Genomic DNA, 18,824 nt, shown 5'->3' on the forward strand with positions numbered 1-18,824 from the left:
CAGTCACACTAAAGAGTGCAAACACATACGGCTGTCAATCGATTAAAATATTTAATCGTGATTAATTGCATGATTGTCCATAATTAATTGCGATTAATCACACATTAATCAAATTTTTTATCTGTTCAAAATGTACCTTAAAGGGAGATTTATCAAGTATTTAATGCTCTTATCAACATGGGAGTGGACAAATGCCTTATGCAAATGTATGTATATATTTATTATTGGAAATCAATTAACAACACAAAACAATGACAAATATTGTCCAGAAACCGGTAAGGTAACAACAGCTGTCAGTGTGTCAGTTTGCTGACTTGACTTGTCTTTCCCCTCAAAATTGCTTTTGGATTTAGGATAATGTTATGGCATGTTCTCTGGCTTATTCAATGACATTGTATGATGAAACAATGCTGTATCTTTTAGTTTAAGAAAGTTTAAAATGAAGTTCCGCCAATTTGAACAATGCTTAGCCAAACTCGGAGAGTTACTTTGCACACCCTCTACTGTCATTGTTGAGAGAAATACTAGGTGTTTTATGACTTATGTCATAGAGTTAAAGCAAAATGTTTGGTTTGAATATGAAAACAACATAGCAGAGAGGGTGTGAAAGATTTTAAGCTGATATCCCACTTTATTAAGAGCTGCGTAAAATGACAACAAACAATAGCTTCATATTAAAGGCAGTTTAAGGTCACTGAGGTCGTTTCCTCTGTATTTTTTTTTTTTTTTAAATGTGTGACTTTTGGAAACCTGAGGGAATCTTACATTCTATAGTTAGTGAGTCAAGTATTTTTTATACCCAACATGTATAAATCTGACTACTTTTATTACTAGCAAAATTGTATGACAACATTTGAAACAAAATAAGTGTGAAGACCTTTTATGACACGGTGGTGGCATCAGCCATTTTTTATGGAGTGGTCTGTTGGGGCAGCAGCATCTCGGCAGCGGAGAGGAAGAGACTAGACAGAGAGATCAGGAAGACCAGCTCTGTCCTGGGATGCCTCCTCGACACAGTGGAGGTAGTGGGAGAGAGGAGGATGATGGCTAAGCTGTCATCCATGATGGAGAATGACTCCCATCCCCATGCAGGACACCATCTCAGCACTGGAGATCTCCTTCAGGGACAGGCTGCTCCACCAAAACTGTATGAAGGAGCTCTATCACAGGTCTTCCTTCCTGCAGCTGTCAGACTCCACAACCAGCACTGCTCCAAGTACACCACATACACACCAAAAAACTGACAATAACCTGATATTTTTAGGTGGAATTTCATTAATTCATTCATTCATTCTCACTGTGCAATATAATTTTCCACTTGTGCAATTTTTATTAATAGTCTGTTTATTGTCAATACTGTATATACTGCTCCTATTTTTATACATCCTTCTATTTAAATGGTTCATATTTTGTTGCACTTTGTTTAGCTCTTTTTTACTGTGTTAGCTGACGCATCTTGTTTTTTGTACTATCCCCTTTGCTGCTGTACACTGCAAATTAACCCCACTGCGGGACTAATAAAGGAATATCTTATCTTATTTTATCTTAATCCATCAATTAACTGAATAAATAAAATTAGAAAAATCCAAATCCAGGGTACTAAGTAAGGGGTGTACTTCAGTAGCTCAGTATTTCTACGGCCCTGCTCATAATGCACACACCCATCGCAGCTATCTCTCTTGAATGAATTCCTTTAAATCATGGCTGAGCATCAGTCCTGTGCTCTAATCTCCTCGAATACCAATATTTCCCACTGCACTTGAAAGCGGCACAGACCCCTCTCCCAGTACAGCATCACAGTGACGTCATGTGCGCATAGACAGAACAGATAGATGCCCTTACAGTTCTAATCAGAGCTCTATAGCCTTTATAAACCTTCTGCATGTAAAAAGGGCTTTTTGGAGCCTGCCAGAGAAGCAGCATCATGCATCGGAGCGCAGTGGTCGTGGTGGCGGATAAAATGAGCCTGAAAAGGCCCTTTATCTTTGCAAACGCTGTGCATATGGTAGGTAGACCTACATTTCATCCGCTTGCCTTTGAATGCAATGTAAGCCAAGAGGCCTTATTTGACTGCCTTGTATAGAGTATTTGTCAGATGAAATGTTTTATTTGCTTGCTGTTATTTTGACCCAAATCAGCCTATAATAAACCAAAAATAATAAATATGCTAGTGCTATTATTATCTGTAGCACATGCAAACATGCTGCAGTTAATCCCCTCCATCAATATGATTATGGAGGCTACAATGTGGCAATTTCTGTAGTGCAATTCAAATCTTTTAAGGTTATACAAAAAGAAATTGATGAGGGGAAAACATCACTGGTGGCTATAGGCTATATAAAAAGAGGCCATAGTGGTGGTTATAAATTGCATTTATAAAAGGATCCTCTTCTATCCCTCCTCACACTGACCTCGCCCCCAAAGAACATCTGTAATGTCTTTATTATGCTGCTGTTTACAATGTGTTTATATTTCTCAGCTGTGATTTAAGAGTGATGTGCAGTATAGGTCTCAATTTGGCTGTGATATCACTGTTTGGGTGTAGACTACTACCTTCTATTAGCACATAAATGAACTATTATAACATCTTAAAACAGGTGATACTTGTCCTGTGGCTGACAAAATAACATTTAAAGATTGGAAAACAAAGTAAAATACTTATTTCCTTCACTTTCTGTATAGCTTTCTACACTTTTTCATGTTTTCTTCACTTGCACACTTAATTTTGTTTATGCTCCTTTCTCTAAAAGGCGCTGTGCTTCTTCATGTTGACGATGACAGTCGCTTGGCATAGAGACCTCATACAAACTGGCAAAGTAAGACTTCAGATGTTCTTCTGAGCAGATTAAAAAGGATTTCCTTAGCAGATGATATTATTATTTATCAGGAGGCAGAAATAACTCCCCGTTTTCTCAGGCTTTAAAAAAGGAGCAAAATATTGACTGGATCATCCGAGGACAATTGGGGGGGATTATTAATGCATGGTTTTACTTGGTCTTCCATCAGTATTGCCTGAACACACCACAGCAGCAGCTTTTTATATTGCTGGAAGACCTGAGTTCAAACCCTCATGTTGGCAAGCATCTGCCAGCTGAAGTGTCCTTGGGCAGGACAGTGAATTATCTGCAGGTGCTGTAGCTGACCCTGACCTTTGACCTCTTTTGTAGCCATGCTATCTTGGGAATACATATTTGACAACAAAAAAATATTAACATACATAAAATGATAATTGCTGTTCAGGGCATTTATCCCTTTAAAATGTTATTTTTCTCCTCAGCTGGTGTCCAGTATTTCTGTAGTGATAATGTACGTGGTAGAGATCGGCTGCCTGCTGCTCTCAGTGCTCGGTGTGATCGGAGCCTGTAAAGGAAAGAGATGGTGTCTGATTCTGGTAAATAGCGTGCTTCGTGTGTTTGTTTCTGTGTAGGACAGTTTGCATGCATGTGTTCAAATGTGTTTTATGCAAATTATGTTTCTCTTTCACTTTTCTATTGTTGTTTTATGGATGTGTGCAGTATGCAACTGGGATGGCTGCAGCCAGCCAAACAATAATTGTGAGAACAGCACTAAGTTACCAAGATGTTTATGAGGTATAGTTTTTACGAACAAATTCGGATTTTTACAACATTTAATGTAATTGTATGGTATCAAAAAGCAACTTTATCTACAGTATTTCTTGATATTTCTCCCTCCTCAGAAACGTGTGGTCCGTGAGGAGAACAAGTTGCTGTCCATGATGCCACTTACTGGAACCAGCAAAGCCAACAGAACCCTGCTGTATAGTATTCAACAAGAGGTAAGCAGCTAATATTATTTATTTATTTTTACTTGATGTTCATTGGGCCAAATTTTTATAATATACAATCCAGATAATACATTGCTCTTCCTTCAAAGTGCAGTGGAGATAGAAAATAAATAAATAAAACTAGCCTACTTTCAAGGCTATTTTTGTACTCCACAGAATAAAATGCTATAAGTTCCATTTGTCCATCTATAAAAGCTTATATATCTCAAAAAAATATGTCAGCACTGCAATTTATCTTTTATTTTTTCTGTTAATAATAGTCTTCAAATTTGGTTAAGTGTGCTCCAAGTTTTGGAAATACAGTTCCCATAATGCTTTGCAGCATGTAAACAGGAAATATAATAATGTGAGTCAGTTAGCTAGCTAGCTGTGGCCTACAACTTTGTTTTTAGCCAATTTCTTCACAATTTATGGAATTAGGACCATTCAAAGTATGCCGAATTAGCCATTAGCAGTCCCTCTTTGCAATGAACCCACGGATGTACAGAAAACTATCACTGAATTTCTTTTATACTGAAGAAAACTTAAAAACGTGATTATTCTCAAGCAAGTTCTGCAGCGTCTTTTTTTCTACGCTTTCTATGCAGATTTTTGGACGTTTATTGGCGAGGACATCGGGGATAATGATATCCTCAGAAAGTGTAAATGACACTAAATATAAAAATATGCGTATCATGTCAGATTTGACTGAGTTTATGACCAGGAGGACGCTGAAAACGTTGTGGTTTATCAAGCGAGCCAGACTACCGCTAATTTAGGGCTACTTTTGAAGCAGCCACCTGAGACAGAAAAACACCAGCTCTAACTCTCTCTGTTAGATGGTAAACTGCCAGAATACTGAAAAGATAGAAGACTGAGATGAAGATTAATCTAGGGAGGCTGTCCAAAGAAGACAGGCACTCAGTCTAATACAGACATTTGGTGGATTTTACTCTAAACTAACCCCCCAACACAGACAGACAAATCACACACAGCACTCAGATGGCTGGTGATCAAACATGAGTGAGGCCACATCTGCATTATATGTAGTCTGTAGGGCGTGGCCGAGACAGCAGGTGTGTCTTATCTTAAAGGGGAATCATTCCCTTTACAAATCCAACTCAACCAATATATTAAAAGGATCTGCAGACTTGTTTATGTGCCTGCTGTGCTTTTGCATTTAGTTCTGGTTTATCTGTTTTGGATTAACTTCTTACTTGGTCTGTGTGTGTGTGTGTGTGTGTGTGTGTGTGTGTGTTTGTCTCCTCCAGTTTGAGTGCTGTGGTCTTATTGAAGGCTATAAAGACTGGGGCTCTACCATCCCTGCCTCCTGTAACTGTCAATATCCAGGAAAATGCGTGAGTATCTCCCTTTATATAAGCAGTGAAGGTGAGTCTTGATTTCTGGTCCTGTTTTGCCACACATTGTCTATCAGTCAAGTAAGACACTTGATGGGACTTTTATTTTTTACCTGGGTCTTGTGTAGGCCTATGTGTTTTGACCAGAGTAGGCTACTACAATAGAGCTGACAAATATCCTGATATACGTAAAAATATAGCTTTTCTCATAAAAACAAACAGACTGGAAACTTATCTGGCTTCACCTGAGAGCCACGGCAGTCTGTTATGCACATATCAATAATACTGGTAATTATGCAAACAAAGAAATACAAGTGTAGCAACAGGCAACAGTTTCTTTAGAAACTGTTATCTTAACTACCTGTTCAGGGGATTAAAGCCAAACCTTGAGGTAGCGCTACAATATCGTATAAATGTTTACAGTGCGGCTGCAGATCACAGTGACAACGTATGATAGCAGCAATGGCCAAAACTATGTAAGTAAGACCCAGGATGTAAAATGAACAGAATTGTTCTTTAAATTTTAATTTGTCCTCATAGTATTGATGTTGCACCCAACTTTCACCTGCATTGAGTGAAGCTCATTTTTGTCATATTATGTACTCCTAACCAGATTCGACTACGGGGCATCGCCACACTCGGGGCTCCAAAGAACCAGTATGTTTATCAAGAGGTAAAAAATCCTAAGCTTGTATTTACTCCTCACATTAAAGCCTGTTGGAGGGGTCCTGACCACCATGTTGGTGAAAACTGTTTTACAGTACACTTCAGTAGATGTAATCGGACACAGTGGAAGACAAAAGTCTTACCCAGTATACCCAGATCAGTTATTTCTACATTCACATTGTAACATCTTTTACTTTTACAATAAACCTGCACTTTTTTCCCCAGCCTTGCCTACCGATCTATGTTTCCGAACTGAAGCTCGCATTCTCGTTAGCGATGGCTGTACAATTTGGAAGTGGAGTATTTTGGGTACGTTGAATCATTGCCTCGATGCAATCTCTCCTAGATCATTTTCATTATTCAAATACATACAAATAAATACTTCCTGTTATGAAGCAGACACAAGAGTTCTGGCGGTCAGATCGGATCCCAGATCAGCAGCTTGTAACTTGTGTGCTTCCCTTCCCAGGTGGTTCTACTCGTCATGAGCATCAAGCTGATGGGCCAGATCAAAAGGAAACAGGAGTTCATAGCTCTCCTCCAATCAAACAGATATGTCCCCGGTGCCTTCTAGTCACCTAGTATGTTTTGATACACACTTCAAAATTATTATCGAGCATACCTTATTTGTATTTGCACATGTAAACACATTATGCTGTACACCATATCCTGGCTAATTTTGTGCTATAGCAGCAACATATGTTAGTTTTCTGTTAATGCATGTAACTGATATTGAAAAGTAATCAAACATGCATAGATCGATTTCAAATGACATTTCTTTTGCCTTAATGCTGTAAAAAAACAATGCAATTTAATGAAATCTCAGCACAAAAACGCTTTTGTCATATCTCTGAAATTATGTTCAAGATGATATATTTATTACCAAGCATTAACCAGCTATCTGTTTTTCTTTGAGTAGATGGAGCCGATCCCGGCTTTTTTGTTATTTACAGTAAGTGTTGTCTTATCTGGATAATATTTCCTTCATACCTGGATACGTCACTGAGTCTTTAGAAAAGACAGATATTTATAATTGCATCTACTGTACCTAAAACGTTAGCAAATTAATCAATTAATTTAACACCTGTCGACCAACTTCTTTTAAACATATTTAAATACTTGTCTTAAGCTCTCACTCATTGAATTTTCAGCAGTAGCGCAACCAATAATCTTTGAGCAAATAATACTATTAATAACCCTTATGTAGCACCTTTCTTAAACAGTGTTTACAATTGATTGAAATATAATCATTTATTTATTAATGAGCAATGTGTTTTCTTGGGTAAATAATCAGGTTGGACAACGGAATGAGCCTCAGCTCTCATCGGGACAACGAATGTCTTGTTATGCACAATGTATATTTGAAACTTCATCACTCCATTCAGTCATTGTTAAAGCACATTTTAGTGGGTGAAAGACACCCACTGGGAGGAGGAGGAGGAAGAGAAGGGATTCTGTTTGGTTGCACATCCAGTAGACATGCAGTAAATCCTCAAATATTTCGCCTCCAAAATTTGATTTCAAAGGGGTTGGGAGAAATTCTGGCGAGGCCGCTGCAAACAGGTCGTGAGAGGCTATTGTAGGAAAAATGCGTCACCGATAATGTCCCAACTGATGCCACTCTCACCGAAGAAGCCTTTTACGCCACATCACTCCTAATATGACTTGCTGCATGAGCTGCCTGCGGTTGAAATGTCATCCGTGACTAATATACTGTCAAATGAATTTCATCTGAAACAGCAGATCCAATGTCTACCTGTGCACTTTAACCATTAATGCCTAATACACAATATGTTCTTGCAAAAGTATGGTGTTTTTATTTCAGTCATACACTGTTTTTTTATTTATTTATCTATGGAATGAACGTATGTAATATTTTGTAAATAGCAGGAATAAAATATGTGATTCTTGTTCCTTTGATGCTTTTATTTTGAAATGGTTTCTTAGAGCTGAAAAACTACACTTTTGTGGTACTTGCACTTGAGTATTTCCTTTTTATTCTACATTAGACCTCTACTCCTCTCAATTTTAGAAGGAAATATTGTACTTTTTACTCCACTTTTTTGTAATGAAGTATGAAGTATTTTGACATCGAACTACTGTTACTTCTCCCAACACTGCTCAGCTTTTATAAAACAAAATAACTTGATATCAGGGAAATAAGCCTGTCACCTAAAAGGTGGCAGGTTTATTTCATCCATTAGACCAGTGGTTCCCAAACCTTTTCATGTCAAGAATCCCTAAACTGACACAAACTAGACCCCCATTGGATAGGATTTTTGCTTAAAAATGTTTTATTACAGAAAGCGTATGAAACCCATGACCAAAATAGTCATAGATTCTGTCATTGTGTTATTTATGGATGGAATTATAGGGAAGATAAATTACACCAATTTTTTTACTGGGGACCCCCTAAGCACCCGATTCGACTGTTATCAGGCCATTAAATTGGCGTTATCAGTCACTATAAGCACCATAGATGTGGGTCATTAGGGGCCTACTATGCCTACTACGTTGTGAAAGTGAAATTTAAAAGCAACATGTTCATCACTTTTTGAACACAAACAAAGAGGCTTCTTTAGGTTTAGGCAACAAAACCCCACTTTGTAAAATTGAAGGAAAAAAATTGTGTTTTGGGTTAAAATAACTACAAACACAAAGACAACTACACATTGTTGGTTTTGCACAGGATGCAAACTCTGGTCTCCTGGGTGAAAACCTTCTGTTTTGTGTCCCTTCCATCACCCTTGACCTCCACCCAATATGGAGTTTCATGCAGCCTATACTACAGCGCCTGACTAGAGGTCGCTGTCATGTTCTTTTATACCTTTTTTTTCTCGGTGATCTATCATGTTAATAGATGATAAACCCTACTAGTAGGTGTAGTAGGCCCATACTGACCCACATCTATGGGGTTTATAGTGACTGATAACGGCTAATTAATAGACTGATAACAGTCTAATTGGCTGCCCTGAAACCCTCTGGGGGTCCCCACCTTGAAAGCCACTGCGTTAGACTGATCAGAGAAGTAGCTCATTAGCTAACAGTACAGAACTAGTCTACTAACCTGATTTCAGCATTACTTGCTTTACTTTGAAGATACACATCCTTTCCTCTTAAAATAGACAATGGATATTGGATCACTCAACGCGTCCTTTTAATGACAATATACAGTATTTAGCATAAAAAATTATGTTTTACAAAAAAAGTGTTTACTTGTGTGGTGTACTTCAAGTCACACGTTTCCACAAATGCAAACCAGGAAACAAACAGACAAAAATCTATTTTGCAGCCGTTAGCCAGTATAAGGTCACACAGTTGACATCTTACAAGGATAAGCACCCTGAACTTTCCTGTACATTCTCCTTTTTTAATGCAGGGAATAAGGCAGTGACAGGAGGCTGAGACACAGCTCTGCTATCGGATTTTGGATTTGCTTCTTTGGCACTCAAAACATGTAAAACACAGTTTATTAGTTGCACCTTCATCTATATTCCCGTCTCCTCCTGCCATGAACCGAAGCATCTGATCCTGGAAATACTCTGTCATGCAATACCAATATGTACCAATGACTTCCTATTATATAAAACGGTACTATACAACTGTGTAAGTGCTCCAGTAGCTTCTTAAATCAAAATGTAATTTAAAAATAGAAAACGTATAAAAATGAAATAAAGTTTACACAAAGTTTGGCAAAATATGATACAGAAGATAACAGAAAGCTACTTATTACACTTCTTAAAGCTCCATAATGTAAATATTTTTGCAGTCATATCTTCATCAGTGCTTTTTTTAAACCACATTTTCTTTCACCATCTCATTATTTACTCTATTTCCATATTTTACAATATGCCTCATTTTGCTGCTTGCACGGCCTTACATCTCAGATTAAATGTGCTAAATTACTATTCTAATCTGGGATAAAAAAACACCACTTTCAATGCATTCATTCAACACACTTCACTTCTTATTTGAACCATGATGCCCGTTGAAGACAGTGGAAGGAGATGCACTGGATATACAATTAATGCTACAGAATGTCTGTATATCCTCTTTTATGTAGCAGAATGGTGTATAGTAGGTCTCAGACTTAATATGTGTGTATATCACAAAGAAAATATTCTTTTCACAGTATGTGAAATGAAAAACGTTTCATGGTTTAAAGGGCAAAAACAAACAAATACAGTACATACTACCCAAACAAATACATTTAAGAAATAAAAAAAACAATGTACAAGTTGTTCATGCAACTTCACCTGTTGGAGGCGACTTCTGATATATTCAAACATCCTAAAAACACTATGTGTCCTTGCACCAATCAGGTGTAGTCTGCAGCATCTGCCAGATGGGTGTAGTTTCCTGCCTTTGCCTCTGGACTGTAGACCACTACGGGGGTATCCTCCTTCTGACTCAGCTGACACAAGATGACGACACACATCACCACCGACAATATCTACAGGACGGAGAAACAGAGACGGTTCTTTCTTTACTTCCTACAGTATTCCTCTTTTTTTTGTTTGTTTCATCCTTTCTGGATACATTTTGTTTTTAGAGCTGCAATTTTAGAAACAGACTGAAGGAGGCAGCAAATGACAGATCACAGAAGACACGTTGACATGTCACAGTCCAGAGAGCACAGGTGTAAATAATCAAATTAACGATGGCTGAATTCCATTTAGTGACAGAGCCATCATTAATGTTATTGGTAATACATGCTGTGCTTTTCCTACTTATGTGGGACGGTTATGTGTTCTTTGTTTTTGCTGAAGGCAGGATAGTCAGGCATTTTTTGATTAACTAGAGAGATTTACCCCAGATTTATATTTCATTTCTTTTATTTGTGGAGGTATTCCTTCCAGATTTCATCCAGCCCTTCACCAATAACATAGGGCAGCCTGCATACCACCAATTCATGATTGAATGAGTTATACCAATTCAACATGGTTATATTATTTTGAGATACTAGTGGGGAGGGTGTTATGTTTTTTTTTTCTAACAAAACAGTCCATTGAAAGTGTTGACTCAAGCCGGGGATGGCCTTTGGGCCTTTTTAAAAAGTGAACCTTAAGGTTCAGCTGCACTAACCACCCTAATAATATCTGCTCAGTCCCTTAAGGAAACACAAATACTTTGAATTAAAATAGTCCAAAAGATTCAGAACAGCTAATAGAGGTGAGGTTGTTTTGCCAGTTGCTGTTTCCGAGATCAAGAATGAACTTTGAACCTCCACTTTAAAAGCTTCTGAACACCCACACATGTGCTTTCAGTTAATCTGGTTAATTAGACCTCTGCTCAGGACTGTGTGGGCGTCCTGAGTCTCTTAGTGTTGTTGAACCTGTTAGAGCGGGACAAAATACACCTCTATCATTCTTATTGGTAGATGAAGATTTGTGACCTGATAAATTCCCATCAAAGCGCCGACACACCTTCGACCTGAGCAGAGGTCTAATCAGCCAGATTAACTGAAAACACCTGTGTGTATGGCTTTAGTGGAAGAGAAGTGCAGTGTCGTGACAACTGGGCAAGAAAACTCCCTATTATAATCAAAAGCTCCAGAAGAGCTACATCAGACAAGGTATTGTCAATAGCTGTGAATCATGGTTAATAAGGGCTTTAAAGTCAAGTGGTTCAATTAAAAGGACAAAAGGGCGAAATGGAAGCTTTGTATTAAAGGGGACATATGCTTATTTTCAGGTTCATACTTGTATTTTGGGTACCATGTCATACTAGCTTGTCGTGAAAAAGGTAATAACGCTCCAAACTTACGCTAAATTTTGGCAAGGAAAAACTAACATGGCCGTTTTCAAAGGGGTCCCTTGACCTCTGACCTCAAGATATGTGAATGAAAATGGGTTCTATGGGTACCAACGAGTCTCCCCTTTACAGACTTTATGATAATCACATGCACTTTGGGGCAAGTCATAGTCAAGTCAGCACACTGACTGTCAGTTTGCCATGTTATGATTTGAGCATCTTTTTTTTATGCTAAATGCAGTACCTGTGAGGGTTTCTGGACAATATTTGTCATTGTTTTGTGTTGTTAATTGATTTACAATAATAAATATATACATACATTTGCATAAAGCAAGCATATTTGCCCACTCCCATGTTGATAAGAGTATTAAATACTTGACTTGATACTTAAATCTCCCTTTAGGGTACATTTTAAACAGATAAAAAATGTGTGATTAATTTGCGATTACTCACGATTAACTATGGACAATCATGTAATTAATCACAATGAAATATTTTAATCGGTTGACAGCCCTAATTTGAGGTTTTCTACTAGAACATGTTTTCGTGCTTTAATGTTCAAAAAACATTTTTTTCTCATACTGTGTGTCTGAAAATAAATGTACATATATTCACCCTCTGTCTGAAACGGTCCGTTTTAGCACCTGTCTCTTTAAGCCCACCTCCTGAAAAAGCCCAGTCTGCTCTGATTGGCTACCGAGAAAAATATGGTGCACCTTTGCAAAGGTAGTTCTCAAGCTGTGAGCGATATATTACAATGAGCCTGCAGGTGACATATAGGAAGGAGAGCCAAATCTGAATAGTTTGTTGAATCACATGTTTTCTGATCTAGACAGCACACAAAAAACTGTCTAGGTTGTCTTATTTCACAAATGTATGCACACCATGAGGAGAGAGCTGGAAAAGTACTGGTGTAAAAATGAAGATCAAGTGATTGTGAAGTAAGAGTAGATAAATATGGAGGCAAATATGATAGACACATATAGACTCACAGTACATACCCAGAATAATGTGATTCCCAGCATTGCGCCCAATGCAGCATTTATGGCCATCATCTCATGCTCAACCAAGTATGTAAGGCATGGCTGAAACAGGAGAGCAGATCAATCAATGTAACTTTCCAACTGTGCATTGTTTCATTTAAGGGGCTCAAAAAGTAAGGAACTTTGTTAAAAATAACAATTCTTAGAATCCATTCTGATTTAATTACCCTCCCTTCGTATTAGGAGGCTTTGTAAACAGAGATAGCCCCATGCAGCAACACAGAACAGCTGCTTCACTAGACCAGATGCTAATGTGACTTAAACAGAAAAAACAATGCTGCAATTCATGAGATTATCTGTTTCAGTTCCCCGGTTGATGTCACAAGTTCAACTGCTAGAGGAAAAATGCAAAATTATTTTTACACTTGTTTTTTTTTTAGCTAACGATGAATGTAAAATCTGTTCTCTTTCAACATGAAGACATGTTTCTTTCGCTGTATTCCAAAACAGAGGTCAACTTTTATCTAACCATAACACAATTCAGAATCTTCATGATCAATTAATGTTTTTTTAAAGGGACTGTTTGTAACTTCTTACACGTATAAATCAATCCGGGTCGGTGTCCCATGCGCGCTCGCGTGTGGCTACGCTGTTCAGACTCAGACTCCAACACAAACTACGGGGAAGCACCAAAACCGCAAAGTTATATTTAGTGAAGTCCGTCTTGCAAAACAGTGTTGGTGATGAGTCGCTGATGTGTTTCGCCTCACTTTTTTTGACGGATGCTCGCTCACATTCAGTTAGCGCGTGCAAACGGGCGAGCACGAGCAACAGGACGCTGACTTTCGTTGACTAAACGGCAACAGGTGTCGCTGTTACAACCAATTTCTGATTCTTACAAACAGTCCCTTTAATAGCTGTCTCATGAAATTCAACATTGTACTGTTGTTTTGTGCGCACACACAGTCTCGTATATTCACTAAGTATAAATGGAGCTTTTTCTTGCATTGTCGTTGTAATTGAGATTTCACGGTGGCATCGGTTAACACAGTAACATCCACCTGTAAATGTAGAAATGAATATCTTAAATAGAATGCTCTTATTACCTCTTTATAAATCATGACGGGCTGGTAGTCGGTCGTGTGCGCAAACAGACTGCTGTCTCTAGGAGCTGCCACCTAGAACACAGACATGAATCAGGGTTCACAAGGGTTACTACAGTTTATCCTGAGGGGAACATTAATGTGTGTACTAGATTTCAAGGCAATAAATCCGAAGGTTTTTGAGACGTTCCACTCGGAACCACAAATGTCAACCCCATAGTGGCCCTACAGATGAAAATAACAGGCCATTTTTTGACTTTCTTGCCATGTTAAACTGTAATTGATACACAATGATACTCCGTATTCTTTGAGCTTTACCAAGGAAAACATCAATGGGCCTTGGTCAGTGGCAGACTCAGGCTGTCTGAGGGCCTAGGGCAAAACAAATTAAAGGGGACCAGCTGCATGCTGCGGGGCACCAGTGCACAGAACGTTTTCTAGCATGTAGGGCAGCCAAAATGGCACCGCATCGCATCATGTTTTCTCTACTGGAAGGGCAGTCTAGAGGGAACTTCCTCACGTTTTCTCCATTTAAGGGCACCCTAGAGGGAACGTCATCATGTTTTCTCCATTTAAGGGCACTCTGGAGCGCAATTCATCATGTTTTCTCTACAGGAAGGGCACTCTGGAGGGAACTTCATCATGTTTTCTCTACAGGAAGGGCACTCTGGGGGGAACTTCATCGTGTTTTCTCCATCTAAGAGCACTTTAGAGGGCAACTCATCATGTTTTCTCCATTTAAGGGCACTCTAGAGGGCAATTTATCATGTTTTCTCAATTTAAGGGCACTCTAGAGGGCAATTCATCACGTTTTCTCCATTTAAGGGCAATCTAGAGGGCAACTCATTGTGTTTTCTCCATTTAAGGGCACTCTAGAGGGCAATTTATCATGTTTTCTCTACAGGAAGGGCACTCTAGAGGGCACTTCATCATGTTTTCTCCACTTAAGGGCACTCTAGAGGGCAACTCATTGTGTTTTCTCTACAGGAAGGGCACTCTAGAAGGCACTTCATCATGTTTTAATTATTTAAGGGTACTCTAGAGGGCACTTCATCACGTTTTCTCCATTTAAGGGCACTCTAATCACACTTTCTCCACTGGAAGGGCACCCAGGGCACTTTATCATGTTTTCTCCATTGGAAGGGCACCCTAGAGGACACTTTATCATTATTTATCTACTGTAGGGGCATCCAAGTGGGCACTTTCACGGCATTTTTTTGGCGTTTTTTCATGGTCTTGGTACACAAGAGTTTTGTGCAGAAATTGAGTAGCGTTCACACTCACACATGGATTCGTAGACTCTTCAATGCACAGGCAGGACTCTGGGATGTTGTAGCCCCAATCCAGGTAGCCCTCATCCAGTCCACAACACTGCAACTGAGCGGAAAGATGGAAGGAAGAGGCTAATTAATGCAATACACTAGCATGTGCATGCGATTATAATATAGATGAGACAAAATAAATATGCTAGAACTTGAAAGCATGCAGGAACTCAAACACCCACACAAGGTTACCTACATCCATCTGAGCATCCTTGATGCTGTCTATAAGAATCTCACTAGCATTATTCAGCGGCAGCATATTTAGGTATTGCCTCTTCAGTTCTTCAGCCTCCTGCACGACAAAAACAAAGTAATAGAAACAATATTAAACAAATTTGAAAATGTTATTTGCAGGCCCATTTGTGATTCACAAAATGTATTCGGTCAAAACCAGATCCCATAAGCAGTCATGTTGTCTTTTTTATTGCTTTTCCAAAACCAAAAACACAAAAGCAAAAGTGTAAGGAATGGATTAAACATTGTGTTTATCAGCTCTAACATAAACTGCACACAGCTGGCTGCCTGTAGCTATGATAACCTATATCTATGGGGGTGTTACTGTAGCAATATTATTTGCAAATGTGTGTGGAGAGTTGTGAAACTGTCTCTCACTTTGTAAGATAAGATAAGATAATACGAACCTTTATTAATCCCCAGAGGGAAATTCAGGTGTCAAAGCAGCAACATCAGCAAACAGAGTGAAATACAGGAGAGGTAAAGGTATACAAAAATTATAAAAACAATAATAGAGATATAAAAGACACAGAGTGAATGGGTGAACATAGTGTATGCAGTCCGTCAATAACTAAATAAATAAATGTAGTATTTGCAATAAATAAATGTAATATGTACATATGTGTAGTCTATAAAGTGGTATATAGGATGTATAGTGTAAGTAAGTGTAAAGTGCGCCAATGGTTAGAGTCCAAGATGGTTGCAGATAGTGCATGTTAAAAGGTAGATAGTGCATGTTTAAAGGTATGTGCATACTCAGATTTGTGAGTGTGTGCACTAATCTCTAAAGGGGCATTATCCTACATCTGTGTGTAAAATAATCTGAAAATATGTACCCAAAAAAATAAATGTAAATGGCCTTTCATTAATGAGTGAACACGTGACTTTTGCTACACTACTGCCGTTCTTGAGATTTGCTAATGTTTCTGGCGATGTATCGCTGCTTTTGTTTACTTCTCGTTACCCATTGTTTCAAAAAACGTCTACAAATTTCGAAGGGTTAATCTGCCACAATTATAACTGTAAACAGCATATGTGCTATGCGAGAATGGAAAGCTTGACTAGTGACTAAGTGGGGTGGTGTTGAGCTAACTGTCAACTGATCTTTACTACTGTCTGGAAGTACCCTAAAATATTTCAAGAAACTTAAAGAGGACCTATTATGCTTTTGTGCTTCTTCCCTTTCCTTTAGTGTGTTATATAGTTTTTTTGTACATGTAAAAGGTCTGCAAAGTTACAAAGCCCAAAGGGAGTTACTCTCCCCCAAAGAAACACTGCTCCTGAACTGCCTGAAACACCTTGCTTGACGTCCCGGCTTTTCTTCTGTAACATAGTGATGTCACTCAGTAATACATTTGCATAATACCTGCCTAGCGGCTAGTTTAGCAAGCCCTCAAACAAAGCTAGTTAGAGCGGAGCTGGAGCGGAGTCCGAAGACTTTGGTTCGGTTGATCAATCACAACAGAGTGGGCCAGCTGACCAATCAGAGGAGACTGGGCTTTTGGGGAGGCGGAGCAGGAGCTCAAACAGAGCGTTTCAGACAGAGGATGAAAAGAGGTGCTGCAGCACATCCGGTATGAGAAAAATAAAGCCTTTTTTGAACATTAAAGTATGTAAACATGTTCTAGTAGAAACCCAAAATACAAGTATGCACCTGAAAATGAGCATGATAGGTCCTCTTTAATATAAAAGCAATAGCTTAAGAACCTTTTCCGGTTTATGTTTCTGTATTTGATTAATCGGGAATGCAGTTTTGATGCAGCCAGCAATCTATAGTCCATATATATGTCTGTTTTGTACTGAGTCTAAAATGTCACAAAAGGCCAACACATTTGAGTCAATAATACCTTTGGTCGCACAGCCAGTCCTTGAATTTCACATGCAATCATGAACAGACTGCTCAGGATCATTCCAACTACAAACTGAGACACACAGACACATATACAGACATGAGCAATAAGATTCTGGGAAAAGATTACATGTATTACTACTACTAATAACAATACAAGTGTGTTTTTTCATTTACCCACCATTATAAGCGCCCACTTCTTCCCTTTGCAGGCACCATACACACCAACGATGGTCAAGACCAGAGTTATGATGGAGATAATATACATGGCATGAAGGCCTGCGAGCATCTTCTCTATCTGTGGAGAGAACAAACAGAGATCAAGCAGGTCAGCAGGCTCGGTGAGCTGGGAAAGAAACCTGAGTTCAATGCCCTGATGCAGCATGCATGCACGCTGCTCAAGGGTCCCAATTGTTGCATTTAGCTCCTGAGGTCAACCATGGCAGTTTCTACACAGATTGCAATTTTATGTAAAATAAATGTTCAATGTTCAGTGTATCATTTCTAGAAAGATAGATATCTTTAGAGGAAACAAAGATAGATGTCTTTAGAGGAAACAAAGATAGATGTCTTTAGAGGAAACCGTCTTCATCTATCTGATAAGCTGGAATAGTATACAAACACTCAAAGTTGGACTTCAACCCTTTCTTTTAGAGTGTTGACTGTGTGTTTTGAGTTGTGTGGTGTTCTTGAATGAAGCTTTCAATAGGAAAAAAGCTGGAGTTTGACAAGTCACCATTCAGTCACTGAGTCTGCTATTACTTGTATGCACACAGCGCTAAAAAGCAGCCATACAAATCAGAAAGAAAATGAGAAGGAGCTAACTTAACTCATACAAAACGATAGCCATTAGTTAAATGACCGGTGTTTTTGCAAGTTCAAGCTCTCAATTGAATTATGCATACTTATTACTGCTGTCAAAGTTAACGCGATAACGCGTTAACGCAATTTCGTTTTAACGCCACTAATTTCTTTAACGCATTAACGCAACTTGTGATTTTTAATTTGTAGCGGGCTCAGTTTTAAAGCTAGATCCATCAATCCATTGCTACCAACCATGTCATACTAGCTTGTCTCAAAGGAGGTTAAATAAGGCTCCAAACTTACGCTAAATTATGGCGAGGAAAAACTGGCATGGCCATTTTCAAAGGGGTCCCTTGACCTCTGACCTCAAGATACGTGAATGAAAATGGGTTCTCTGGGTACCCACGAGTCTCCCCTTTACAGACATGCCCACTTTATGATAATCACATGCAGTTTGGGGCAAGTCATAGTCAAGACAGCAAACTGACACACTGACAGCTGTTGTTGCCTGTTAGGCTGCAGTTTGCCTTGTTTTGATATGAGCATATTTTTTTATGCTAAATGCAGTACCTGTGAGGGTTTCTGGACAATAATTGTCATTGTTTTGTGTTGTTAATTGATTTATAATAATAAATATATACATACATTTGCATAAAGCAGTATATTTGCCAACTCCCATGTTGATAAGAATATTAAATACTTGACAAATCACCCTTAAGGTACATTTTGAAGAGATAAAAGATGTGTGATTAATTTGTGATTAATCGTGATTAACTATGGACAATCATGTGATTAATCGCGATTAAGTATTTTAATCGATTGACAGCCCTAATACAAATGTTGCTGACCATTTTCTAATGCAGGCTCTAGGCCTACAGCTTTGGACTTTACTGTACAGAATTGAATGGAAACAAGTTGCCTGTGAAATACATCAGACACTTTATTGTTTTGCTCTGCTAATGGATCC

The 18,824-nt window shown here is 38.6% G+C and overlaps 2 protein-coding genes across 3 annotated transcripts in view; one reads left to right on the forward strand and one right to left on the reverse strand.

The window, feature by feature from the left end:
* The first annotated feature begins 1,780 nt into the window (after window positions 1–1,780).
* On the forward strand, window positions 1,781–7,723 carry LOC119483201 (tetraspanin-8-like). 2 transcript variants are annotated; one of them, XM_037761314.1, is made up of 10 exons: window positions 1,781–2,005; window positions 2,751–2,816; window positions 3,007–3,129; window positions 3,278–3,391; window positions 3,516–3,590; window positions 3,698–3,796; window positions 5,056–5,142; window positions 5,756–5,815; window positions 6,034–6,117; window positions 6,278–7,723. In XM_037761314.1, exons 1-10 carry the CDS (start codon window positions 1,925–1,927, stop codon window positions 6,380–6,382), a joined length of 894 nt encoding a protein of 297 aa, XP_037617242.1. In that variant the 5' UTR covers window positions 1,781–1,924; the 3' UTR covers window positions 6,383–7,723. The 2 variants fall into 2 exon arrangements, with proteins under 2 accessions (XP_037617242.1, XP_037617243.1); XM_037761315.1 differs by lacking the exon at window positions 3,007–3,129 and having other exon boundaries at window positions 1,787–2,005.
* A 1,220-nt stretch (window positions 7,724–8,943) lies between these two features.
* The window catches only part of LOC119482968 (tetraspanin-8-like), a 12,019-nt gene continuing 2,138 nt past the window's right edge, over window positions 8,944–18,824 (reverse strand). Inside the window, exons 3-9 of the mRNA XM_037760882.1 lie at window positions 17,235–17,351; window positions 17,052–17,126; window positions 15,167–15,262; window positions 14,933–15,025; window positions 13,652–13,723; window positions 12,564–12,647; window positions 8,944–10,261 (exon numbers count right to left, since the gene is read on the reverse strand). Coding sequence (XP_037616810.1) covers window positions 10,127–10,261; window positions 12,564–12,647; window positions 13,652–13,723; window positions 14,933–15,025; window positions 15,167–15,262; window positions 17,052–17,126; window positions 17,235–17,351 — 672 coding nt within the window. The 3' untranslated portion in view covers window positions 8,944–10,126. The remainder of the gene's footprint in view (window positions 10,262–12,563; window positions 12,648–13,651; window positions 13,724–14,932; window positions 15,026–15,166; window positions 15,263–17,051; window positions 17,127–17,234; window positions 17,352–18,824) is intronic.

The sequence above is a fragment of the Sebastes umbrosus genome, chromosome 23 (genome assembly GCF_015220745.1).
Source record: "Sebastes umbrosus isolate fSebUmb1 chromosome 23, fSebUmb1.pri, whole genome shotgun sequence".
Taxonomy (NCBI): domain Eukaryota; kingdom Metazoa; phylum Chordata; class Actinopteri; order Perciformes; family Sebastidae; genus Sebastes; species Sebastes umbrosus.

Excerpts from the sequence above, each read along its gene's own strand:
- LOC119483201 (XM_037761314.1), top strand. The coding sequence starts at position 1,925 with ATGCATCGGAGCGCAGTGGTCGTGGTGGCGGATAAAATGAGCCTGAAA. Across the intron at positions 2,817-3,006 it reads ACCTCATACAAACTGGCAAA|TATTGCCTGAACACACCACA; the intron begins GTAAGACTTCAG and ends GTCTTCCATCAG. Across the intron at positions 3,591-3,697 it reads GTTACCAAGATGTTTATGAG|AAACGTGTGGTCCGTGAGGA; the intron begins GTATAGTTTTTA and ends CTCCCTCCTCAG.